The 27,475-nt window shown below is 40.3% G+C and overlaps 1 protein-coding gene across 1 annotated transcript in view; it reads right to left on the reverse strand.

The window, feature by feature from the left end:
• The window catches only part of si:zfos-911d5.4 (uncharacterized), a 216,874-nt gene that overhangs the window by 173,907 nt on the left and 15,492 nt on the right, over positions 1-27,475 (reverse strand). Inside the window, exons 2-5 of the mRNA XM_048551352.2 lie at positions 24,102-24,234; positions 22,617-22,717; positions 15,145-15,293; positions 476-704 (exon numbers count right to left, since the gene is read on the reverse strand). Of these exons, the coding sequence (XP_048407309.1) occupies positions 476-704; positions 15,145-15,293; positions 22,617-22,717; positions 24,102-24,223 (601 nt within the window). The 5' untranslated portion in view covers positions 24,224-24,234. The remainder of the gene's footprint in view (positions 1-475; positions 705-15,144; positions 15,294-22,616; positions 22,718-24,101; positions 24,235-27,475) is intronic.

A 27,475-nucleotide genomic window follows, 5' to 3' on the forward strand; every position in this document is an offset into this window, starting at 1 on the left:
CAGAAATGCAGACAATGGGTTTGGTATTCCAATATTTATTAGATGGAAATTTCTGCAACCGAGTATTGGATGCTGGAAAAACAGTACAACAATTTTGCAACAGTAGAGAGATTAACAGAGAGGTGATAGTGAGGTATAGTTGGCTGTCAGTAGACGATGGGTTGAATTTTACTTTTTCGGCAAAGTCTAAATTACGCTGTGTTTTTGAAGGGGTTCTCACCACAAGGCCTTGCAAGTTTTCTCACTTTATCTCACCCATGTCTCAATGTCTGCTTTCCAATCCAACTTACCATGGGCTGATTCTGAATCCACTTGCCATTGGGTGGAAATGCAATGTACGGATTTTCACCAAAACATCAGTATCCTGGCCTTTAGAAAGTACTACCCATTCTACGTATGATTCATTTTGTACACAAGATGAGGGCTTTAATTTATTCTGTAGAAATATCATACCTGGATTTACTTCAGTACTCACCAGATAGCCAATGTGGAGTAAAGACATTGGTGATCCACGACGTAAACCCTTCTTTAAAAGAACAAATAAGGGATTCAACACTGTATGGAGCTATGACCTCTTTTATCTGTAATATTTCTGGGTCTAGTTCACAGGTGGGATTCAGAAAGACTACTCGTGGGAAGAAGACACTCTGGCGAAGACACACTCCATTTTTCATCAAGTGATTCCACAAATTCAGTGTTTTAGTCTATAGAACAGAATAAGAACAGTTAAGTAAGTAATGGAGACATTTAAATTATAAAAAAGACACAAAAAGATAGGGCAATGAGTTACCAAGGATAAGGGGATACATGCAAGAGAAAACCCAAGAAGACATTAAGAAAGGTAACACTGATATAAAGTCAAAGCAAGATGAATAGTGCAACAGTATAAGGGGAGATTTTGACCAGTGCAATTGTTGTTTGACTATTATTCCAAAGACCCTAATATTCTGGGGGGCCAAATTCAATACTGCCATGGTAGATTGTGGAATTTGAATTCATTAAAAATCTGGAATATAGAGGCTGATGATGAATATTTAGACAAACACATCCAGTTCACTAATGTTTTTTAGAGAAGGAAACTGCTATCCTTACATCGTCTGGCCTTCGTGTGACTCCAGACCACAACCATGTGGTTGTTTCTTAACTGCCCTCTGAGTAGTTAGGGATAAATGATAAATGCTGGCATTGCCAACAATTCTCTCATCCCAGGAATGAATTAAAAGAACAGTTAGAGCACTTAGAGAACTAAGTTTGCTTTCATCTCAGGTTTTTGGCAAAAAAAATTGTCAGCCTCAAAATTCCAAGATGAAACATGAATTTGGGCAGTATCAATCCAGTTCCTAATGGCAGTCCACAAAATAGCACCACACTGTCCTCAGTGGACAGTAAAAAAGCAGTGAAATTCAGAAGTTCTGATACATATAGTAAATGAAATGTCTTGTTCTTACTCCTAGAGCTAGCATTAAAGCATTTTCTTTGAGTTCTTAATGTTGCAATGAAATATACCAAATCTGATCAGGAATTTCTTGATGATGGCATTGAACACTGTGGTAACGTAACATGGCCAACTTCCAGCATTAACTACACTCATTTTGATTGGTAATAAGAAACAACAATGAAATATTATCAATTTAAAATATTAAACCATTTACACTTTTAAGTGTAAGTCATACCTCAGCTGATAACTTGATTCATTAATGTTGAGGGTTCAAGTCCTAATGTAGAGATTTGCCTACAAAACCCAACGCTGACACTCCAGCACAGCACCAAGGAAGTGCTGGAGAAGCCGTCTTACAGGTAAGATGTTATGACAGATGCATGTCAAACATCTGAATGTTATTTTGAAAAAGTGCACAAGTTATCTCCAGTGTATTGGACAATGTTGAACCTTCATTCAATATAATTATAAAAGATATTTCGTTATTATTATGTTGTTGTTTGTAGCAATTTGGTGTGTAGAAACTGGATTTGTTTTTGTATTTACTCCTGGGACGTGGGCATCACAGGTCAGGCTGACATCTATTGTCTGTCCTAGTTCAGAAGATTACAGTGAGCTGGCTTCTTGAACTGGCAGTCTATGTGTTGTAGATCGACCCACAATGCCACAAGGGAGGGAATTCCAAGATCAAATATCACTGAAGGAACAGTGATATATTTCCAAGCTAGAATGGCGAGTGGCTTGGAGAGGAATTCACAGGTGGTGGTGTTTCCGTATATCTGCTGCCCTTGTCCTTCTAGATGGTAGTGGTCATGTGTCTGAAAGATGCTATCTAAGGATCTGTGGAAAATATCTGCACCGTACCTGCTGCAACTGAGCATCAGTGATAGAGGGAGTGAATGTTCATGGATTTGGAGTTCACTAAGCCAGCTACTTTGTCCTGGATGGCATTGAGCTTTGAGTGTTGCTGGATCTGCATTCATCCAGGCAAATGGGGAATATTCCATCACACTCCTGACTTGTGCCTTGTCAATGGTGGACAGGTTTTGGGGAGTTGGGAGGTTATTTATTTGTTGCAATATCCCTGACCTCTGACCCGTTCTTGTAGCCTGTGTATGTACATGGCGAGATTTTGCTTTCTTGAAATACAGTATGAAAGCTGAATTTTTTTTCTTGCTAAGTCAGAGTTGTGGCAGGTTTTGTGTAGGGGTTTTCACTGGAAGGTCAAGCAAGTTTTCTCACCATATCTTACCAAATTCGCAACATCAACAACCTACCCTGCCCTTGCAGTGTACATCATATGGGGTTCAGGCTCTATCTTACCACACACCATTCCCAAAACCTATCACTCACAGATGTCTGCCAAAAGATTGGCATTTCGTGCCCAAACAGCCTTTGAAAGGCTTCTATGTGCCTAGACATGGGTTGGCAAGCCAGCATTACTCCTCACTGGCAACATCACGACATAGCAGCCACAAAGCCAGCATGCTGACACTACCTCACTCATATAATCCCATTCTCTCACCCTTGTCACAATTTAATCAAACCACATTATTTACATGTCTACAGCAACATCCTGTACAAAAACCCTCTAAGCTAGCACTACCCTCATCCAATGCCATTATACACTTTTTCCTCAGGTGGAGGTCGCTATTACGAGGGGACATAGTTTTAAAGTGAGTGGACATAGATATAGGGGAGATGTCAGAGGTAGGTTCTTTATTCAGAGAGTGGTAGGGGCATGGAATGCACTGCCGGAGAGGGTAGTGGAGTCGGCCTCAATAGGGGCATTTAAGAAGCTATTAGATAGACATATGGATGATAGTATAAGATAGGGGTGGAGGTTAGATAGACCTTAGGATTAGGGTAAAAGTTCAGCCCAACATTGTGAGCGGAAGAGCCTGTACTATGCTGTGCTGTTCTATGTTCTATAGATGCACAGACTCATTCTCCAGCAGGGGAACATGACATACTGTCAAGCAATCAGACAAATTTAAACATAAACTTTTATTTACAGACTGCAAAAGGGAACACCAACAAACTAACAGGGGTTGAATTACACCTCCACAATGTAAACCAGATTATGGCATCACAAGCAACGAGCAATCCATGATTTTCTGCTGCACCCAACTCTCATGAAGTTAATACAATTTAAGTCTATTGCATTCTCTGTTAGTCTGATCCTATCCGAAAATTTATTATTTCTTACTTTAGTACTATCTGCCTCTCCTAAACCTTCATGCATCATGTTTCTCCTTTCGAATGGCAGATCCTGGTGTTCATACCTCTCCCAAATTAGCTGAATCCTTCCTCAACAAAACTAACAAGTCATTTTAGGTGCAACACACACAATCGTCACAGATACAACTACTTCAAGATGAGAATCTATGTCCACAGAACCTAAAACCTCTGTCCTACATCATTTCTTCAGCCATGCAGTCATTTCCTCTTTCCTCCTATTTCTATACTCACTAGTAAGTGGGAGAGTTGGTAATCCAGACTTTACTTTTTATTTAGGTCCTAATTGTTAGTCTCTTTCCTAGCTTCTCATCTTTCTATCTACTTATGTTATTGTATCAGTATGGATCATGACATCTAGTTGTTCATCCTCCCTGCTCAGTGACATTCAGGATACCGCATTAAGAAGACAACATATCATCATCACACCAACAGTTCCAAATCACTTCATTGCTACAGTGTGTTTTGGGCTATCCTGAGATAATGAAAGGCACAATATAAATGCATGTTTTCTTTTATTTGTGGATATTTTTGGACATTCAGTAAAGCAAGGTCTTCAACTTTAAGAGAGTTGAAAAAAAATCTATTTCATAATAGACTATATAACATTTTAAAGGTAACACTAAATGGGAAGAGAACTGTCAAAAAGCCTAACTGGCTCACATCAGAACAGTAAATACATGCTATGAATCACTAGTCCACAGAATCAGTTCCAGCAAAGGGATTCCTGAATAAATAATGACTCTAGATGTTTCAGCCAGAAAGCTAAAAGCTATAAATATATAGTCTTTTATTTTTGCAGTACAATATCATAAATATTAATAACATGTGGTTATCTATTTTAGTGAGGAAAGCAGTAAGGAATGGAATTTTTCAATTTGAACAGTATAATGCAAAAAACATTCAATTAAAGGGCACAATAAATGCTCCCCAATGACTTGGTGAGTTTACCTAATGAATATCTGGGCATTGCATAGTAACTAGCCCAGAAGCCTAAATCCATCCCCAGCCAGTCACTCAGTACTCATGTAAGTGGCGTTGGCATTCAGATTGCCCAAATTATGGGAGCATGTGCAGTGAAGGGATTTGTAACAGGAAAGCATCAAGAAATAGGAAAGCTAGCAGAAACATAAGACAAAAAGGAGAATTAGCAACTCAAAAACTACCATGAACTGGAGCAGGATCAATAGCATATGAGGCATTATGAGCTGCAGTAGGATGGATAAATTAAGCACCATCAGGAACAATAATAGGAAATCCAACACTAGATGATTCACAATTAGAACAACCATCAGAAACATGAAAAAATGGTACCAGGCATTAGTAGCTTTGGGAGGCAGTGGACATAGCACAGCAAACAGGAGCAAACAAGAAATGTTAGCAAAAGAAATGTAAAGTGGGGGAGCTAATGACAGATTTGGAAATAACATGATAACCACAAGAGTGGAGTCAATGAGAAGAACTAAGAACAGAAAGCAGAAAAAGATGAGTGGAGCTAGCAGATCAACAGCAGAAGATGTAGGAATGGAGCACTAGTGGTGACATGCAGCTGCAGGCCTGGCAAAAATTAGAAAGAAGAATAATGTGAGATACAGGAGGCATTTATTGATAAGTTCCTGGTTAAATCTTACATAATTTCTGTATTAAGCATGAACTTTACAGGAATGATGGATTGTGACCCATATACATCTTTGTGTTCCAAAATCTTGCATGTCTTCCATTGTTGTATTGTCATCCTAATGTTGCAGCAAAGGATGAATTCTGTCAGCTAAATGGTAACAAACACACTTATAGCAGCTAATAAATTTAATTTGATGTATTTATCAGCAGAAGTTATAAAGTGAGGCATTTTCCATGCACCCACATATTTACTCAGTTACATTCATCTAATACCAAACAAATTTCTTCATAACTACATTTATGATGGTGGAATATAAAAGATCAGTGGAACTGTTACATCTACAGAGTTATTTATCATTCGAACCAAACTTTAGAGTCAGAATGAATATGATATGAGGGGAAAACTAACTTGCTCTTTCATCTTTCTTGCAACATATTTGAAATGAAATTGCAATGGTATTCCTTATCTATCTGAAATGTTCATTCTCTGTAAACTTAATTATATATATAAAAGCATCCTTTCAATCATGATTTCTTATCTTCTTTTTCTTTATTAATTCATGGAATGTGGGTATTGTTTGCAAGGCTGGATGGAGTGAAAGTGACTGCTCTTGACATCACAGCTCATTTGATTGACTATGGCATCAAGGAACCCCCAGTAAAACTGGAATTAATGGGAATAAGGGGAAAACTCTGTGCTGTTAGGAGTCATACCCAGCAAAAAGGAGAATCATTGAAGAAAATGGAGGTCAATCCTATCAACTACAGAACATCATTGCAGGAGTTCCTCAGAAGAGTGCATTTGGTCTAACCATATTTAGTTGATTCAACATTGACCTTCCCTTTGCCATAATATCAGAAATGGGAATGTGTGGCAATGATTACACAATGTTCAGCATCATTCGTGGCTCCACAAATACTGAAGTAGTCTGTGTCCAAATGCAGCAAAACTTGAATATCATCTAGCCTTGAGCGGATAAAGGCAAATAACATTTGAGTCAGAGATAATGTGAACTGCAGATGCTGGAGAATCCAAGATAACAAAGTGTGAAGCTGGATGAACACAGCAGGCCAAGCAACATCCAGCTTCACACTTTGTTAACACTTGAGTCACACAGGTGCCAGGCAGTGAGTGTCACCAACAAGAGAGAACTTAAACCATTGCTCCTTAGTGTTCAATGGCATTATCATTGCTGAATTAATCACTATCAATATTCTGGAGGTTATCATTAACTGACAAGACTGGACTTCAGTAAGGTGTTTGATAAGGTTCCCCATGGCAGGCTGATGGAGAAAGTGAAGTCACATGGACTCCAGGGTGTGCTAGCTGGATGGATAAAAAACTGGCTAGGCAACAGGAGACAGAGGGTAGTAGTAGAAGGGAGTTTCTCAAATTGGAGACCTGTGACCAGTGGTGTTCCACAGGGATCTGTGCTGGGATCACTGTTGTTTGTGATATCTGTACATGATTTGGAGGAAGGTGTTGGTAGTCTGATCAGCAAGTCTGCTGATGACACTAAGATTGGTGGAGTAGCTGATAGTGAAGGGGACTGTCAGAGATTACAGCAGAATACAGATAGACTGGAGAGTTGGGCAGATAAATGGCAGATGGAGTTCAATCCGGGCAAATGCGAGGTGATGCATTTTGGAAGATCAAATTCAAGGGTGAACTATACAGTAAATGGAAAAGTCCTAGGGAAAATTGATGAACAGAGAGATCTGGGCGTTCAGGTCCATTGTTCCCTGAAGATGACAACTCAGGTCAATAGGGTGGTCAAAAAGGCATATGGCATGCTTTCCTTCACTGGGCGGGGTATTGAGTACAATAATTGGCAGGTCATGTTGCAGTTGTATAGGACTTTGGTTCGGCCACATTTGGAGTACTGTGTATAGTTCTGGTCGCCACATTACCAAAAGGATGTGGATGCTTTGGAGAGGGTGCAGAGGAGGTTCACCAGGATGTTGCCTGGTATGGAGGGTGCTAGCTACGAAGAGAGGTTGAGTAGATTAGGATTATTTTCATTAGAAAGATAGAGATTGAGAGGGGACCTGATTGAGGTCTACAAAATCATGAGGGGTATAGACAGGGTGGATAGCAAAAAGCTTTTTCCCAGAGTGGGGGACTCAATTACTAGGGGTCATGAGTTCAAAGTGAGTGGAGGAAAGTTTAAGGGAGATATGCAAGGGAAGTTCTTTACACAGAGGGTGGTGGGTGCCTAGGACGCGTTGCCAGCGGAGCTGGTAGATGCAGACACGTTAGCATCTTTTAAGATATATTTGGACAGGTGCATGGATCGGCAGGGTGCAAATGGACACAGACCGTTAGAAAATAGATGACAGGTTAGACAGAGGATCTTGATCGGCGCAGGCTTGGAGGGCTGAAGGGCTTGTTCCTGTGCTGTAGGTTTCTTTGTTCTTTGACAACTGAACTGAATCAGCCAAGTGGAGTCGCAGATTGATAGCCAGGTGAAGAATGTGTTTGGTATGCTTTATTTCATTGGTCGGTGCATTGAGTATAGTAGTTGGGAGCTGCTGTTGTGGCTGTACAGGACATTGGTGTGCAATTCCAGTCTCCCTGCTATGGCAGGATGTTGTGAAACTTGAAAGGGTTCAGAAAAGGATTATAAGAACGTTGCCAGGGTTGGAGGGTTTGAGATATGAGAAGAGGCTGAATAGGCTTGAGCTATTTTCCCCTGAGTGCTAGAGGATGATGGATGACCTTATAGAGGTTTATAAAATCATGAGAGGCATGGATAGGTTAAATAGACAAGGCCTTTTCCCCAGGGTGGGGAGGTCCAAAACTAGAGGCCATAGATTTAAGGTGAGAGGGGAGAGTCGCCACTTTTTAGATGCCATCCCTTCACTACTGGGCCCAGTTCATGATGCTACCAACATCAGGTCTTGCACTCCACTGCTGCTTTGATGACATCAAGAGTCCTAGCTCCGGGTATACCATTCTACTGCTGTTGCAGCAGCTGCCTCACCATGCCAGGCATCCCTCCTCTGGGCTTAGTGCAACCAGGAGTCCCTGGCTCTGCTGCAACACCAGGTCGCCACTGCCAACTCGCCAAGAGTCCCACTCTGGCTGCCTTCCTCCAAAATGTCACCTTGCCGGTGCCGCCATCTTGAAATGTCTGCTGCTGCCTCTGCCTCCAATCACTGCAGCAGCTTCACCATTGCTGCCACTGCTGCCACCACCTCCTGTTGCCATGAGGATCTGCGTCTACTGCTGCCTCTAATCGCCAGGAAGAGCTGCCATTCCATACATGGCCCACTCTAGCTGCCATTCTGACTAATCCGCTGAAAATGGCTCAAAACAAAAGAAAAGCAAAAGTGTTATGAAGGAGAGGTTGAACCACCTTTGATAACTAAAGTCAAAGAGAAGCTCACCTCTCCTCATAATCTGTTAAAGGAAGTGTGAAAAATGGTAGAACCTTCCTCTCAGCTCCCAGTTTTAATGGAGGGAATGGTTAAATGAAATGAACTTCTGACAGTCACTGCTATCAACACATCACAATTTAATTATCTAATTATAATAGTGATCAAGTTAACAGAACTACTAACAAACTAAACAATTCCCCCATAACTACTAACTATTCCCGAACAAAATTCCAATGGCATGATATTCCAATAATTATAAATCCCACTTAGATAAACCAAAGTAATAAGAAAAATAAATTAAAACTTAGACTCTCAAAAGTGTATTCAGGATGTGTCTTCCGGAATGTCCTGCACCTTTTCCGCTATTCTTTGGTCAGGAGTTCTTTCTTCGTCAAATCTTTGTGTCAGGAATATTATTTAAGTGTGCCGTGATACCTTTTAGACGTCGCTTGATTGTGAGAGCCAGAGTTTTACTGCTCTAATGGCAGTTTGCTCTCACAATGATTTTCAAAACATCCTCTTCTTGTATACCCTTGATGGCTCATCAATTTTCTTATAATAGGATTGGTGCTGGATTGTCAACACCATCTGATTTAAATTTAATTGGGCTTTGGTATCCAGGGCCAAGTTTAAATCAATTAGTTGATATTCAAGTTGATAACATCAAAATACACCTTGGTTACCAATGAAACAGCCAATTGATACATGAGTTTCAATTTCAGAACTGCATCTATAGGTACTTGCAGACATTTTTATCTCTAAACTTAGAAAAGTACATTACCCCTTAAAGGTACTCTTCCCCTTGGTCAATTTTACAAATTCTAACATCCTGCCTTCTAATTTACAAGTACTCTATTCAACTTTGCAATAAGCAAAAGAAAAGAAAAACAGAAGTAAAAAGAAATAAAAAAGAAAGCACATAGGAGCAGTTAAGTCCCGTGCAAGAGCCCGCATGCAGCACTGCTATTCTGCCACCATCTTGAATCTCATCAAGGCTCCTCTACCACCCATCTACCAAACTTGTGACTTTTACCACCTAAAAGGGCAAGCACAGCAGATGCATAGAAACATGCCAACTGCAAGTTCCTCTCCAAGCCACATAACACTCAGATTTGGAACTATATCACCTTTTCTTCATAATTGCTAGGTCAATATCTTGGAAATCCATTCAAAACAGCATTGTGTGTTTCGTAACACCTTGAGTATTGTAGCATTGAGGATGAGGATTGAGGTTCAGGAGGCCAGCTCATGACCTTCTTCAGGGCAATTGGGGTTGGCAATTAATGCTAGATTAGCAAGTGACATCCACATCACATGAACTCATAAAACTGCCCTTGACCTCACTGGCTTTGGAGGCCATTTCAGAAGGCATGTGTAAGTCATGTGTGGGTCCAACCAGGTAAGGATAGCAGATTTTAATCTTAAAGGATATTGGATATTTGGTTGTTACAAAAACCGAGAGTACAACCATTGCCACATTTCTGAGACTGGCTTTAATTTCCAGATTTATTAACTGACTTGTAATAATTCTAGCTGCCATAGTGACTTACATTCCTACAGCACTATTCTGAACTATTGAATGACTAGCCCAGTAACATCATCTCCCCTAATTCAAGGTAACCATCACCACATCCTAAAGAAAGTCCTACAATTGTTCAGCAAATAGAGTGAGATAGACTCAGTTAAAAACCTATTTGTCTCTTTGTAATCCTCAGAAATTCTCTTGCTCATAAACTTGAAGCTGGCAAAAAGTCAATCTGAACCACTCAGCAGTTAAGTGACAAAATATTTGTACAATCCCAACGCCAACATTGGGCAAGTACATCATGCCCCTAAATCAGTAAATATGGCAAGTATTTCAGTCGTCTTGTAATTTCTGACAGCGAACACACAGATAGGGTGGATAGGAACAGCCTTTTTCCTAGGATGGTGACGGCGAGCACGAGGGGGCATAGCTTTAAATTGAGGGGTGAAAGATATAGGACAGATGTCAGAGGTAGTTTCTTTACTCAGAGAGTAGTAAGGGAATGGAACGCTTTGCCTGCAACGGTAGTAGATTCGCCAACTTTGGGTACATTTAAGGCGTCATTGGATAAGCATATGGACGTACATGGAATAGTGTAGGTTAGATGGGCTTGAGATCGGTATGACAGGTCGGCACAACATCGAGGGCCGAAGGGCCTGTACTGTGCTGTAATGTTCTATGTTCTATGTAATAAAAATAATTTACATGTAACAAGTGTAGGGGTGAGGTCACAGCACATGATTGACACAAGGAAGGAGGCATCTGCACAAGTAGATTAGATTAGATTCCCTACAGTGTGGAAACAGGCCCTTCGGCCCAACAAGTCCACACTGCCCCTTGGAGCATCCCACCCAGACCCATCTCCCTATAACCCACACACCCCTGAACACTACAGCCAATTTAGCCATGGCCGATCCAGCTAGCCTGCACATCTTTGGACTGTGGGAGGAAACCGGAGAACCCGGAGGAAACCCACGCAGGCACAGGGAGAATGTGCAAACTCCACGCAGATAGTCACCCAAGGCGGGAATCGAACCCGGGTCCCTGGTACTGTGAGGCTGCAGTGCTAACCACTGAGCCACCGTGCCGCCCCAAGTAACATTACTAAGATTCTTTTAAATGATAATTCTCGTTGTTTTTGATTTGAAGTTGCAACGAACAGTCCCAAGCACTATTGCATATATTAGACTTCAGTCTACTTTTAGTATTTAAACAACAGTACATGGAAACCACTTTACATTTGTTGTAACCAAGGTGTCAATGATTTACAAAAAAATTCAAAATAGAAGGCATGATGAACACTCCTAGCTCCAGTATGAAATCAACAACTTCTCTGCAATCCAGAAATGTCTTCACTTAAATGCCATCTTGTTTGAGGGTTCAGTTGAAAACTCAGACAAACAATAAAGAATATTTACCAGTGTAAAGTGTTAATTGACAATTTGTCCACTTTCAGTGTTGCTTTTAAATTTCGGCTGCACAGGTTAACAAATAAAAATGAGATAAAGATGATTTTTAAAAATGAATTAAGACTTTGTTAAAGCAGTTTCATTATTTATTCAGTAACATTTATTTAGTAAAGTAATATTTAACCTAAATAAGAATATATACTGTCTCGTGCCATTATTGGTGCCTTCAAAGTAGAACAGTCAGCATTTGGATATTCACTGAGAACAGTGATTGACCAAATGAGATGAATTACAGCTTGTTCAGGACAGAATAAAGTGAGCATTTAAAAGTGGATTTACTGGATTAGGAATTTGTTTAAGTTCACTTTCATGCAAAGATTAGTCACTAGGAATACTAGAAGTTCTTAGAACTTTGAGTGAACATTACATAGTTTCCAGCACATAGATGCAATGGAAGTGAAATTTTTGATTCACAATTTATTTTTGATGTAATGAATGTGTACATTTCTACTATGGTTAGATTGATTTCTATGGGAATAGAATACTTGAAGCAAATGAATAGTTCTCAGCATAATTTTATGTCTATCTGCTGAATTAATCTTATTAAAATAAGATATAGCAGCATTAAAATAATGAGGTCACAATTTGGAGTTAATAAATGTATATGCAACCCTAAACAGTAAATATGAATAAAGTGAATGATAAATGGAAGGTCCTCATCACAGTTGGAAAATATTTAATTCAACACTTCAAAGTATTAGGTATTTATATTGAAACTTTTTACCTTCCATAACAATACTTCAAAGTTTCTAATTAGGTGATTTTCATAGCTCCAAAATGTTCAAATATGCAGGAAATATCTCATTGATCTTTGCTACAAAGGTAAACATAGGGTATTCTTGTTCCACACAAATTAACCTGCTTCAACAATTATTGTAGTGGGCTGGATGTAGTCCCCATATATGATGCATGTATGGTTACCCAAATGTTCTGCAGTTACTTTCTAAAGAATTGATTCCAACTTTTTATCTCCCATCCTTTTTTGAATAGGGCTGTCACATTAGTAGTTTGCCAAAACTCTGGTGCTTATCCAGAATCCAACGATATCTCTGTAGCTACCTCTTTTTGGACACTAGGATGTAAGTCAAAATGGCCAGGGTGCTTATTTGCCTTTAGCCCCATTCATTTATCTAATACTATTTCTTTAGTGATTATGATAGTATTTAATTCTTCCCCAGTATTCTTTAGTATTTACGGGTACAAAGTACCTTTCACTGCAAAGACTAATGCAAAATATATGTGTAACTCCTACCATTTTCTTCTGCCCCAAAACTGTTTTTTCTAAGGGGCTTATGCTCCCTTTGAACTCCTTCTTCCTTTTTATACATATAAAGAACTCTTACTGTCAGCACCATAATTAGATAAAAGCTCATCTTAGTTTTGGTCAGAGATAATGGGAGCTGCAGCTGCCGGAGAATCCGAGATAACAAAGTGTGGAGCTGGATGAATACAGCAGGCCAAGCAGCATCTTAGGAGCACCAAAGCTGATGTTTCAGGCCTGAAGGGGCTAGGCCTGAAACGTTAGATTTTGTGCTCCCAAGATGCTGCTTGGCCTGCTGTGTTCATCCAGCTCCACACTTTGTTATCTTAGTTTTGGTGGTGTTTGTTGGAGGATGGATGTTAGGTGAGACAGCAGGTGAACTGTCTGAACAGACATATAGAGCTTGTTGCTTATCTGAAAGAAAGCACATCTTATATAGCACTGATTATGCTCTAGTCTTGGAGAGGAGCTTTGGCCCCACAGTCTTCTGATACAGAGGCAAAGCAGCTACCATTTAGCCGAGGAGATAGCAAGAACTGCAGATGCTGAAGATAGAGACAACACAGTGTGGAGCTGGAGGAATACAGCAGGTCAGGCAGCATCCGAGGAGCAGAAAAGTTGATGTTTCAGGTTGGGATCCTTCTTCAGTAATTGGCATCTCCAAAGTCCCAATTTTCCACTTTTCCCTTTTAGTCCCATGCCAGCTATCTCATCTCCTCTTACTCCTTGCTAGCCCATTGGAATTTTATGTGATTTTTGCACAGGCAAAAATCTGGAGGATCTGGATTCCAACATAATTTCAGGCTTTTTCAGTGTCACTTCCACCAATCACAGAATTTCGTCAGTGATAACACAGTGTGGAGCTGGAGGAATACAGCAGGTCAGGCAGCATCCGAGGAGCAGAAAAGTTGATGTTTCAGGTTGGGATCCTTCTTCAGTAATTGGCATCTCCAAAGTCCCAATTTTCCACTTTTCCCTTTTAGTCCCATGCCAGCTATCTCATCTCCTCTTACTCCTTGCTAGCCCATTGGAATTTTATGTGATTTTTGCACAGGCAAAAATCTGGAGGATCTGGATTCCAACATAATTTCAGGCTTTTTCAGTGTCACTTCCACCAATCACAGAATTTCGTCAGTGATAATGGGAACTGCAGATGCTGGAGAATCCAAGATAACAAAGTGTGGAGCTGGATGAACACAGACACAGCAGGCCAAGCGGCATCTCAGGAGTACAAAAGCTGACTTTTCAGGTCTAGACCCTTCATCAGAGAGGGGGATGGGGAGAGGGAACTGGAATAAATAGGCAGAGAGGGGGAGGCGGACCGAAGATGGAGAGAAAACAAGATAGGTAGACAGGAGAGTATAGGTGAGGAGGGAGTGAGGGGATAGGTCAGTCCAGGGAAGATGGACAGGTCAAGGATGTGGGATGAAGTAGTAGGTAGGAAATGGAGGTGCGGCTTGAGGTGGGAGGAAGGGATAGGTGAGATGAAGAACAGGTTAGGGAAGCAGAGACAGGCTGGATTGGTTTTGGGATGCAGTTGGGGTAGGGGACGAGCTGGGCTGGTTTTGTGATGCAGTGGGGGGAGAGGACGAGCTGGGCTGGTTTTGTGATGCAGTTGGGGGGGGGAGGGCAAGAACTGGGTTGGTTTTGGGATGCAGTGGGGGAAGGGGAGATTTTGAAGCTTGTGAAGTCCACATTCTTCCTCTCACCCATCCCCTCCTCCCACCTCAAGCCGCACCTCCATTTCCTACCTACTACCTCATCCTGCCTCCTTGACCTGTCCATCTTCCCTAGACTAACCTATCCCCTCCCTCCCTCCTCACCTATACTCTCCTCTCTACCTATCTTGTTTTCTCTCCATCTTCGGTCCGCCTCCCCCTCTCTCCCTATTTATTCCAGTTCCCTCTCACCATCCTCCTCTCTGATGAAGGGTCTAGGCCCGAAACGTCAGCTTTTGTGCTCCTGAGATGCTGCTTGGCCTGCTGTGTTCATCCAGCTCCACACAGAATTTCATCAGTCAGCATTGTACCGAGTCTTAACAATCTGTTCGGCTTACCTTTAGTATTGCCGTTGACTGAATGACATTTGCAGATCAAACGAGGGTATCAGGTACATACGGAATGGTTTAAGAGAGTTTGATGCAAGGACGGCCATGAATATGACTTGTACATTTCGCACAGCTGTGACATTCTGGAAATTTTTAAAAGCTTACCTTAATTCTCTGAACAGGATCAGCAACTTGTCTCACTGCAGTATTCTTAATCAATTTTGTACTTTCCGGTATCTGTAGCAGCCAACAGTTGTCCTGGAGGGATAATCTGCCCTTCCAGTTCCGCAAATCTAAACAGAATATTCCTTTACCTAAAAAAGGTGAAATACATTTACAACCAGACGGAATACTGGGTACTCTCTGAACTGCAATATGTTACAACACTAAACATAAGGTTCAGCAAACATTTGAACTGAATCAGAGACAAATGAAAACAGAAAAAAAAATTATAAAGCAAAGCAAATGGCTGTCGATGCTCGAAATTGGAAAAAATAAAAAAGAAAATGTTAGAATACTCATAAGGCTGGATAGCATTTGTGAAGCATGAAACAGTCCTTTCATAGAACTTCCCTGAACTCTGACAAACGTGCGAATTAGGAGTAGGCCTTTGGCTTTCAAGCTTGCAGCACCATTCAATAAGCTCATTCTCATTTATGCTCAATAACCTTTGATTCCCTTGCCTAACAAAAATAATTGTGTCTGTGCATTAAAGATATCCAATTATTCCACCTTCATCACATTCTGAAGCAGAGACTTCCAAAGTTACCCAAAAATGTCTGAGAGAATAAAAAAACATTCTCTTCATCTCTGTCTAAAAGAGCGACCATAATTTTTAAACAGGGTACCTAGTTCTGGACTTATCCACAACAGAAAACACCTTTTCCATGTTCACCTTTTCAAGATCTTTCAGGATCCTAGACATTTCATCAAGCAATGACTCTGTGACTCCAAGTCATCCCACTTGTAAATTCCAGTGACAACAGTGGAGTTTCAGCCTGAAAACTGTCTATGGGCTGCATTCTCCCTTTTGAAGTTAAAAATGGTGAAGAGCATAACAGATGGCAGCATATCCTCCAATTCGCAGTTCAATATCTATCCAAGCAAGAATTACACAAGTAGTCAGCAAATCATGTTGCAAGCGTGTTGGAAGTTCTCCCCATTATTGAGACATTCTCAGCTCAAAGGCTTTGTTGCTTTACCACAAAGGTCAGCTACACAGCACTTCAGACACCACAAGGCAGGGACCTGCTCTCAGACTGTGGTGATCAGCCCGAGGCTCCAGACATGGAATTCAAGAAAGCCAAACTGGCTCTCAGGTTTATTGAAATTGCATACCAGGTACTGCTGATCAGGGCATCGGAGAAAGTTTTCTTCCCATCTGACTAGATGGGAAGGTGAACCCATCAAACCTTGGTAGAAATTGCAACAATGTCAGTACTGCGGCAGCACTAAAAACGGATAGGTAACAGAGCAGCAAAAGTGCCTACTGAGCTCTGAAGGGGTAAAAGGCTCCCTCACAGGCATCTTACCAAAGGTGATGGATTGCAACATGCACCGTGCTACTTTCAGGTGTACTCCCACCTCATCCTCTCAAGCAACGGATGGACCCTTACTGCCACTTCTTTCCTACTCACTCACTTAGCAACACTTGGCATGGCTATGCATGATCATAAACTGCTTCCACCCCTATATTCATCCTCCAACTATTCCATATCAGATTACAGGAGAGGCTAGCCCAAAACTGTGCCAATGGATCAATTAGTTGTGAGATTGGGTATGGGAGACATCAGATTTCTCACCCACTTTGAGGGAAAAATTGCATAAATGCTGGGAAATTTGATGATGGGAAGACAGCATTGATTCATCAACAAAGTACTCAATGTTTTGCTCTGCTTTTTTTGGATGAGCAGCAACAATAACACTTTTCTCTGTCTAAGCTGTTCTCAAATAGTTACAACTCCTCTTATGTTAAGTACTAGTAGCACCCATTGAACCTCGGTGAAGATGAGGCCACAATCTGAATCTCTCCTCACAGCACCACCTCTGAGAAGGAACAGTGTGAACTCTCAGAGGATGCACCAGCACAACATTCACCTGCTCACTCCACCAGAATAATGACCATCCACAGTACACAAACTAGATTAGACTAAGGGCTAGAACGCGTTTTGAGAAGATTTGTCGCTCAGGTTGAGGTTCTGGATGTGAGTTTGCTTGCTGAGCTGGAAGGTTAGTTTTCAGACGTTTCGTCACCATTCTAGGTAACATCATCAGTGAGCCTCCGGTGAAGTGCTGGTGTTATGTCCCGCTTTCTATAAATAGAAAGCGGGACATAACACCAGCGCTTCATCAGAGGCTCACTGACGATGTTACCTAGAATGGTGACGAAATGTCTGAAAACTAACCTTCCAGCTCAGCGAGCAAACTCACATCTAGAACCTAGTGAAGACATCACTGATATGTTTCTGTTTCCAATTGAAAAAGAAACATCCCAGATCTCTGACATTCAGAGGGCCTTCAGAGACCGGGCACCTGCACACTACCATACAGAAGACATGTTGCTACACAAGTGACATGATCAACCTGTAGAAACAGGTATGGGAACATCAGGCAGGGTGCCAGATGTCCCCAGCAGGCTAGAACAAAATTTGGTTGAGTCATTCTATATTCCCAGCATTATGATGACTCTGGTATGCAAGTGCATAGCTGCATCCATGGAAAGAGTAGCAGCCACCTTGAACACACAGGCCCAGCAGAATGCTCAGCCGCTGCTGGATTTTCACCCAGACTCACATTCCATTATTTTAGCCTTGGATGCAAGGTGAGAGGGGTATAAGACACCATGACCTTACTCCAGGTGTTCCTTCCTCAGAAGAAACAAGGTGGTGCCACCAAGTACCTACAGGAAGGAACAGTGACAAATCAAGCACCCGAGCGGCTTCTTTTCAGAGATGACCTGTCCCTCTATTTCCTCCCTGTCTAGGATCCTGATGTCTGCAGCAATTCAAGATTAGGAATATGAGTCTATATTTGGGCAAGAAACTATCAACAGGCTGAGGCCCTCTAGGCCAAAAACTCCCAGCAGCTAACCACCCAAATCTTCAAAGTCAACAAGGCATTTGATACAGCAGGCTCTCTCCACCCTAGCTGTGGTAATTGGGCCTTTGCCTAGATATAGGATCAGAGAACAAGGGAAAAAAAAGGGCACATCACTTATACAGGTATTCAATCATTGTGTTATAGCAGCACTTTGTAAATATGTAATATATTGGAATGTGACAAAGTCTGTTTTAGTCTTATTGTCATTACATGACTGTGTGCTGCATTCCCACCACCAAACATTGGTTCCTCTCCATCAACCAATAAAGTGGGTGACTGCAGAGAGACACATATGTCAGTAAATCATGGAGATAAACGTTGGGGATTTCAACCAAGGTATCACAGAGGAATCTCATGGGCTCTTAGACAAAAGGTACAGTGCAAGGAACAAGCCAGGGTTTGGATGTCCAAATAGTTCACCATTTGAACTCACAAGTGATGGTATATGTGATGCATCTACATATCTCAGAGGAAATGGTCCTATGTCTGGCCTTATCTGAGGAATGCTGAAGTATTTACTTTATTGTCATTGTCAACATACATGTACAAAGTCACTTATTGAGCTGGTTTTTGAAGTGAACAGATGCACAAATTGCACCTCATTGCACTTGAATCACAGTCAGGCACTTTGGCAGAGCAATCAAACATCACAGTCTCACTGCACTGTAAAGCATTTTTTTTAATTCTTGCATCACTCCCTCTTACCTCACTGGCTTAGAATTGAATGGCTTGCTAGGTCATTTCAGAGGACAGTAAGAAGTCAACTAAATTACTGTAGATCTTGAGTTACATGTCAGGCATACCAGGTAAGGGCAGCATATTTTGTTCCTTAAAGGGCATTAATGAAGCAGACTTTTTTTTATGACAATTGATGGTAGCTACATGGTGACTATTAGACTGGCTTTAATATTCTAAATTTTTAATTGAATTCAAACCTTGCCATTTGCCTTGCTGGGATTCAAAGCCATATTCTGAGATCATTACACTGGGCCTTTGGATTACGTTTGCAGTGACACTGTAATAATGCCAGCGCCTCTCCAAAAGGCGGAGCAGTGATAAAGAATCATTAATGAGGAATAATTTTAGGATGAGTAAAAATTTGAGTGGTCATGAGGAAATGGCCTCTCTAAAAGTACTCAGGTCTTTCACATATTAACCATATTAGCAGTAAAATCCAGCACTGATATCTAATGAAGTGTTTAGAGATCACAACTGCTTTATCACTCATATTGCAGTGCTGAGATAAGCAAGCATCTTAGCTTTCACAGAAGTGAAGAGAATAGATTCACATCATAAGAACTAGTGAATTTTTTATTGATTAACAAACAGAAGCACAAAAGGAAACTATCAGAAATGTGCAAAACATCAAGCAGAGGGCTGCATGCCAACTGAACAAATTCAATAATAACCTTTGAAAAGACGACTGCACTCAGCACAGTCATCCTGAATGAAATTCCTCAATAGGGATGTCTCTGGCCTCTCCCAATCACTACCCTGTCTTTCTCTCTTTAACACTGTTCATGGGCCATATATGGATCCTCATTCTCATCTTAGATTATGGAAGACAATAGCAGATCTCAATGATGCCGGAAATCCTGTCTGGGCTGTCCAGCATGGCACCGACTGACTCAACCAGGAAGTAGTATCTTATCTATAGGAGTCTTATGCCCACTCCATAACGACTCTGCTTGAAACCACTGCACAGTGCAATCTAAGCATTTCATTGGAGGGGCATGAGTCAGGGTTGTATTGCTTCCATCTCTTACAACTACCCTTGCACAGGCTGAGCACAATGGAAAGAAGGAGGTGTAGTGATTGGAATTATGTTGGCTAGGTGGATCCACTGAGTATGAGTTCCCTGATTGGCCTAGGTTAACAACCCTAACCAGACAGTCCTGGGTGACAGATAAACACAGGAGTCTCAGGGATTCTCCTCACTCTAGGAACGGGATCTGAGCTAGCTGGTCAGAGTCCATGTACTGTGTGTATGTAAGTAAAAGGGGACATGGCGATGGGATACCAGTCTCCGAGGAGTTATTTCAGGTGGGCACCATGGAAAGAGAATGGCGCATTGGGGAACTCCTCAAATTTACTAAATTGTGTATGAGGTGGCTAAAGACAAATATCACAGTTGAGTGCTGAATTGGCTGAAACTGTTATTATTCTCTTCCAAGAGGTATTGTGGGGATGGCTCAGTAGTTGGAGACGATTCAAACATGAATAGAGCAAATGTGATTGTGCCTGATACCTTTCTTTCATTCTAGATATATAACAGGGTACCAGGAAATATGAGGCAAATTAAAGCTACAGAAAAGTATTGCCAGGAGAGTAGAGTTTGGAATTCTAAGAGGTAGTTGAGGTGAATAGCATAGAATTCTTTAAGGAAAACCTAAATAAGTACATGAAGGTGAAAGGAATAGAAGGATACAAAGATAAGTTGAAGAAAAGTAAGTTTCAGTGGAACATAAACATTAGCACAGAACAATTGGATGAATGTCATATTTTGTGCAGTAATTACAATTAAGCCTATACTTAATTTAAAGTAAGTATATATCCACTTTCAACTGCATGTTCTTTATTCCACCTTCAAAATAAGACTTTAGGAAGTGAAAGCTGCACGTTATCAATATAAATATAGGGATTTATTCTCAGAATCTGCACTCAGATCATAGAGATTTGCCCATCTGAATCACATATCAGGTAATCGAACTGCAGGTCAGAAGGAGAATTTACAATAAAATGAATTCATGTTTTATAGGGCAGTAGCACTTGAAGCTTCTGACTCAAAATAAAGATAGATGTATCCAATGGCTATTGTTAAGATTTAGTTCAGTACTGGTTGAAGAGAATGGGCTTCAGACTTCCTTTTTAATTCTGTTTGTTAATATTTATGTCCATAAATTTATTCTCTACACGAAGGCTTTGCAAAGTGGGTATAATTTTGCCCAGAATTAACATGTTACACATGCAATTACACGAAAATCACAATATGTCAAATTTATGTGATTTGAAATTACAGTTGTGGTGAAGTCTCAGCTATTTCTATCAGTTGATTATTAATCCCATTGATCTGTGGCACAGGCTACTCTGGATTAGCCAAACTTGGAAGCAGATGCTATCAGACCAGCTGTCTCTTAAATCACTCAAAATTGCTTGGTGTGAGCACTTTGTGATTAAAGAGAAAAATGTTGGGCAGATTTCAAATTTAAAAGAAAAAGGCAGGAAGATGCAGAGCATTTCCCAATGAACCTCTGATATTCTATATTCAAAATTACTTTCTGTGCAGACAGCAGCCAGGTCACCACTTGGTTATATGCTTGAAATAAATTATTAAAGTCTCTTTTCTTTAAAAATTAAAACTTGTAAAAAAAGGCAGAAAGAATAAGAATATTTCTGTGTATGAACTTTGACACTGGAACTCCCCACTCACCTTCTCTGCTGTCAACTGCAAGATGTCGTAAGGCACCTCACATATCACACAGCTCCATTTGATTCGGATTTTGCAGAGATTTCATGTGACTTGACTTATCAAGATTTTACTGTAATTCCCTTTACTCTCCTGATTTCCATTTAACATTGCTCCTTGTAATCTTCTTTGGTCTTCTAAAATTGGAGAAATCAGCACTAAAAAGATTCCCTTGAACAGAGCTTAAAAATTGGCAATCGCTAGTAACTAGGTGCACCACTATTAGGCTGCTGGACATTCAGGCTTTAGGGGTGGATAGCATAAAATTCTGCAGTGTTCTCCTGACCAGCTACTGACCTGCCCTTGACCTAGCAGTGAATTTACAGGTGGCGAGATTGTTGATTGATTAATGGCTATTTAAGGTCTACTTTTATCTAGCTGTAACCTTTAATCTAGTGAGCAGATGTTACGAGGGACTGGGTAAGCATGACAGGTTAGCATGCAGACAAGGGGTTACTGTCACCCTTATAGGTTCCGTTTCCCAATCAGGGGTCTCGTTTCATAAAGTTTGCCTGTTCCCTCTCCGCCCCTCCTGCTGCATGTCCCCTGCTCCCGCAGGATTGACAACCTGTCCCCACCTACCTCACTTGTACCACTCTCCCTGAAGCAGCCTCTCCTAACTTAACTGAGAAACATTTACCTTACATGCAGCCTGGGGTTCTGGCGTATGGCTTTCTAAAAGTGGCTACAGTCTCAGCAGAAGCTCATAGAAAACAAAACCATAAGTATGGCAGAGGTCGCTGTGATACTTCAGCAAGTTTGTAAAATTTAAGTGGAAATTTTACCTGGAATCTCTAGACTGTCACCAAGAACTCTACACTTGCTCAAATCATGAAATCTATCTAATTCAAGGAAAAAAATGTGATTTTCTTGATGTTATCATGATCTGGTAAATAAATTATTTTTCCAGTAATCAAGAGTTAAATTCTATTTATACGGGCAACTAGATACAATTAATATCAGCACATTTTATTGCTTGCAGTCACACACAAGCCAGGTATTGTAGTGATGAGTTCATTGAGAGGTATTTCATTGCAAAAAAAAATTTCAAATTAAGATAAATATTATGTACCTGTGATAACAACAACACTGATCTCCTCTTTCGACTTCTCAAACTGGTCTGGAATACGCAGATTACAAAAAATTGCTTCTTTTGCCAATCCACCTAGCAATCTTTAAAAATATATAGAAAATATCACTTTAGCAAAAAAAAGTATTCAATTAACTTGTTTAAACTTAACTTCAGGAAACTTTGGTATTAATGACTTGTAGAACTGGACACATTGCATGCTGGTTCAGATGAAACATTCAGAAATATTCCTCATTCAATAAATATAAACGGGATAAAACAATTGGTTGGGTTGACATACATGGCAGATGATACTGTGATGACATCTTTTCTATCTTCTTAACCCCTTAATAGGCAGATGACTGTCATCTGTGGGATACCCTCACATAGCTCAGTTGGCTGCACAGTTGATTTCTGAAGCAGCGTGAGGCCAACAACACGGGTTCAATTTTCATCACCAGCGGAGGTTACCATGAAGGACCTTCCTTCTTAAACTCTCCCCTTGCCTGAGGTATGGTGGCCCTCAGTTAAATCACTACTAGTTGTCTCTATATAATGAGAAAGCAGCCCTGAGGCCTGGTAAGACTATGGCGACACAACTCACCCTCATATATACACAGCTCCATTTAAATTATCACAATACAGGCAGCGTGAAATTTATCAGTAAGTGTATGGAGCCGTAGAACATGGGTTATGTTGAATGACTCAACATCATCTATATTTGATCCAGCATACAGCAGATAGGAAGCCTTAAATAGGCACCAAACATTTCTTCACAGGGAAAGAGGCATTATCACTTCTTCACACATTCTTCATAGATCTATGAGAACATACTGTTTCTTCTTATTGACAATGGTAACCGCACACAATTTAGGGTGATCCAAGACACAGACAGAGGAAAGGACAAGTGGACATTATTCATTGCCAGAAATACTACAGGCTTAAAAAAAGTTTCTCTTTTTTGTTCATCTCACAAAATAGCACCACCTAAAAATCTAAGAATGGAAATTAATTGTTCTTCAATGTTTTAAACGCTCTTTCCAGCTTACTAAATGAATATTTGGAGCTAGTAACCTTAACTAAAAATAGTAGAAGTCATTCAGTTAACTACCCAAGCAGCATTACACATTTGTAATACTTCAACACTGGGCATTTTACAGATTCAGCATACACGAAAGTAAAATAGCAGACAAAATGTAATTTTGAAAAGTGTAATCTCTAAAGTTTTCACTACACAGTTCATTGTTCCATTTGCACTGCTAACCATGATTGGGAATGTTGAGTCCACTAGAACTCCCAGGCTACCTTCAACATAACTCTTGATCAATCCTGGTGTGATTCATGAAGCAATTATATTGTACAATTATTTTGCAGAACAGCTGTTTTAAAAATATTCACAAAATAATCCAATTCCATTCCTTTACACAATATTGATCTTAAACTAGCAATTAAAAGCATATATTAATTATACTTAACAATGCATCTTACCTGAGATTCAAAATAAATTTCTGAAAAGCTTGAAGTTCAAAAAGTTTTTCTTCATTTTCAGGGAATTCAATGGGGCCACAAGCATGTTGAACCTGGACCAATCGATTTTCAAACTTGAACATTTTAAATAAATCTGATAACAAAAGAAATTGTACAAAGATCGAATAACACTTTGCTTCATTTTCATAATTTGCTTTCAGCAAGGGTTTATTACAATATATCTCCATGCTATTCAAGCAATATGACCCGATTAACATCAGAAAAGGTACAAATGCATTTCATCATAGTTTTAGATCAAGGTCCCATCTGTGGTTGATCAGAGGGGGACAAGGGCAGGTGGCTTAAGGCAACCTTGAAGAGATAAAGTTTTAGAGTTTTAATGTTGGGTAGTAAGATAAAGAAAAAATTAGTTTAGAGAGCAGAATTTTATGGAACAGGAGTCAGAAAGCTAACATCTGTCACAGAACAGAGCAAAGGGAGCTTAAAATGGGCAGTGAATGAGGGTTCTGCAACTGTAGGCATTGACACATAGTATAATCAATTGTAAGCATGCTATCAAAATTAAATCTAATTGCTATCTCAATATAGCCACGTATAAGATTTTTTATTCCTCTGGCACTCAAAGAGCCTCGTTAAGTTTTTGCATAGAATGGTATTTCACAGTGCCAGAATTATAATTATAATTTATTATAATATGTTATTATTTAATGATGAAAATTATATCATAAATCGTTCAGAATTATCACCTCTTTGGTAGTTAGTTTGTCTCTTCTTTAAAATAGCTCATTGTGTTTCAAGCTGGAAAAATCTAAATTGTATTGGGCTATTGATTGATCTCCTAATAATATAATAGAGAAGTAGAAATGCATGTATGGCCAGCAAGTAAATTTCCCCCAAATTTCTTTTTGTTTGCCCCCTTTACAACTGCTAATTGACCATGCGTTGACCTATCTTAAATGTTGTTTGCGTGCAACATATATCACCTGAATGGTGCCTTTTGGATTATTGCATGGCCATTCTACACTGCAAACACTGACAATAAGATTAATTTAACTAATGGAAAATAGTCAAGTTGTAGGTTAAAAACTCACAAGTCAGTTAGCAGCATTGGAGATATCAGAAGTAGATCTGCGGAGATTTTGGCCTTAAAAGCCAAAGCACCACATCCCTACCATCAGTTGCGACTCCACCAGCACATGTTCCAGGAGCTGACTTTCATGGTTTCTGCATCCACACTTCCTTAACAAGTTCAAAAAATCAATACGCTCCCTACTAAGAACATACATAGAGGAATAGAGAATGGCTGGAATCATGTAGGCATCCACATTAGCAGATGCTTATGAGCTGATCCACAAACCTCAGTGCCAAAAGAAACACTTCTGTAGTTGCAGCCAACTAACTAGAAAGTGCAAACGTGGAGACAGTGGCAGTGAACTCTCCCCATGGGAGAAAGAGTGATGTGTTGAAAGATCTCCAGAAGACAAAAAGGGTGGCGTTGAAACGATAACTGAGATCAAAAAGTTCTTTTTTATATAACGAGAAGTAGGACTTGTGCAGGACATCTCCTGGAGACCAAGGGTAAACAAGCAGTTCAGTTATTAACGCGCATATACTCTGTACAGTGAGGTCAGGGAGTGCAACAGACCAAGCCATGACTTTGACTGCAGCTGCACATCCCTGTAAAGGTACTCCTGAGAGTCTGACGTAAAACACATTCCTAACAGTTACTGCCACTTTGTATCAAAAGCAAACATGGTTGCAATTCCCCAGGGTGAGGTGATCAAAGCTATAGAGGTGCTGAGGGATACTGGGGGCAGTCAACCTCTACCATGAGGAAAAGCCACGCCATAACCAGTAGAAAGTGCAGTAATTTAGGTGGTAAAATAGCCCTCAGTTCCATGCTAAGGCTTTAAGGGTTTACACTGAGTCCTAATGACATTATCACAACCAACTGCAATTTTTATTTGTGAGCACAAACAAGAAGAGGCAATGACAGACCTACTCAGTGATGAGCCATAATCGGACAGAAAAGGCTCCAATAAGTAAGTTTGATTACTTTTTAAAAGCTGTCTTGTAAGGCCATTAGTGTAGAAGTGCTTTGAGTTTCACCAAGAAATCTGAAGTTGGCTAAGATGCAACAGCTGATCGCAGGGACCCAGGCTGCTCAGCAACAGGTCCTGTGGATTTACATGCTACTGCTTCTATGCGTTGCTTTTGATGAATTTTCCCCTCGAATGAATGAGAATTTAGGCAACGGCTTTCATGCATGTATTGAAAGTTAAAAATAACCTAGTCTTTTTTCTCATTGAATGAATTTTGAACTGATATCAAACACACCTACAACAAACTACAGCCTTGTTTAAATTAGGGCTCCATTTTCCGACTGGCATTCAAAAGACTTACAGGATCCTCAGGAGCCGAATATAGCACAGTGTATCAAATTGACACAGAAACATGAGGATTGGTTGATTACCTTCTTCGAAAGCTGAAGCTTAAAACTCTTACATGAAAGCCTTTTGAACAACAAGACTAAAACTTTAAACCTAATTTACTCACTGGAATAAAGCATTGAACTAGATATGTTATAAAAATAGTATTGATTATGTGGTTTAATAAACCTGCAGAACTGTAGACTCTGCCATTTCAGCTGCACGCTACCTTCAATTTTGTCTTGGTCAATAAGCTATTACTTCATCACAAAGCAGAATATAATTTAATCACAGTACTTCTTCACTTTTCTTGGTTTAGACAATATTGCACTGTAAATGGCGATGATGGAGCCAATTATGTGCTCCTGCCTACAATGTATTGCAATGAGACCACACTGGCCTGAATAAAGAGTTCTGATCTCATCTGAGCTTGTAGGGGCAACTTATTAAATGAAAACACATTTTGCATATATTGATACAAACATGGTGACCACAAATGATGAATGAACTGAATATTAAATGCAATCTTAGAAAGAATTATCCATGAAAAGGTTTGTAATTGCATTTCGAAGGCCCTATTGTCAAATATTCTTCAGACGCTTTAAAACAAACCCTCAAAGTTGTAAAGTGATAATGGGAACTGCAGATGCTGGAGAATCCAAGATAACGAAATGTGAGGCTGGACGAACACAGCAGGCCCAGCAGCATCTCAGGAGCACAAAAGCTGACGTTTCGGGCCTAGACCCTTCATCATCTGATGAAGGGTCTAGGCCCGAAACGTCAGCTTTTGTGCTCCTGAGATGCTGCTGGGCCTGCTGTGTTCGTCCAGCCTCACACTTCGTTACCTCAAAGTTGTAAATATTTGTCAACCTTTCTGAATGTTGAAGGGAGAAAATTCACGGCAGGTAAATAATAAGGGCTAGTTTGGGTACATCAGTCTACATT

This window comes from Stegostoma tigrinum, chromosome 20 (genome assembly GCF_030684315.1).
Source record: "Stegostoma tigrinum isolate sSteTig4 chromosome 20, sSteTig4.hap1, whole genome shotgun sequence".
In the NCBI taxonomy this organism is placed as follows: domain Eukaryota; kingdom Metazoa; phylum Chordata; class Chondrichthyes; order Orectolobiformes; family Stegostomatidae; genus Stegostoma; species Stegostoma tigrinum.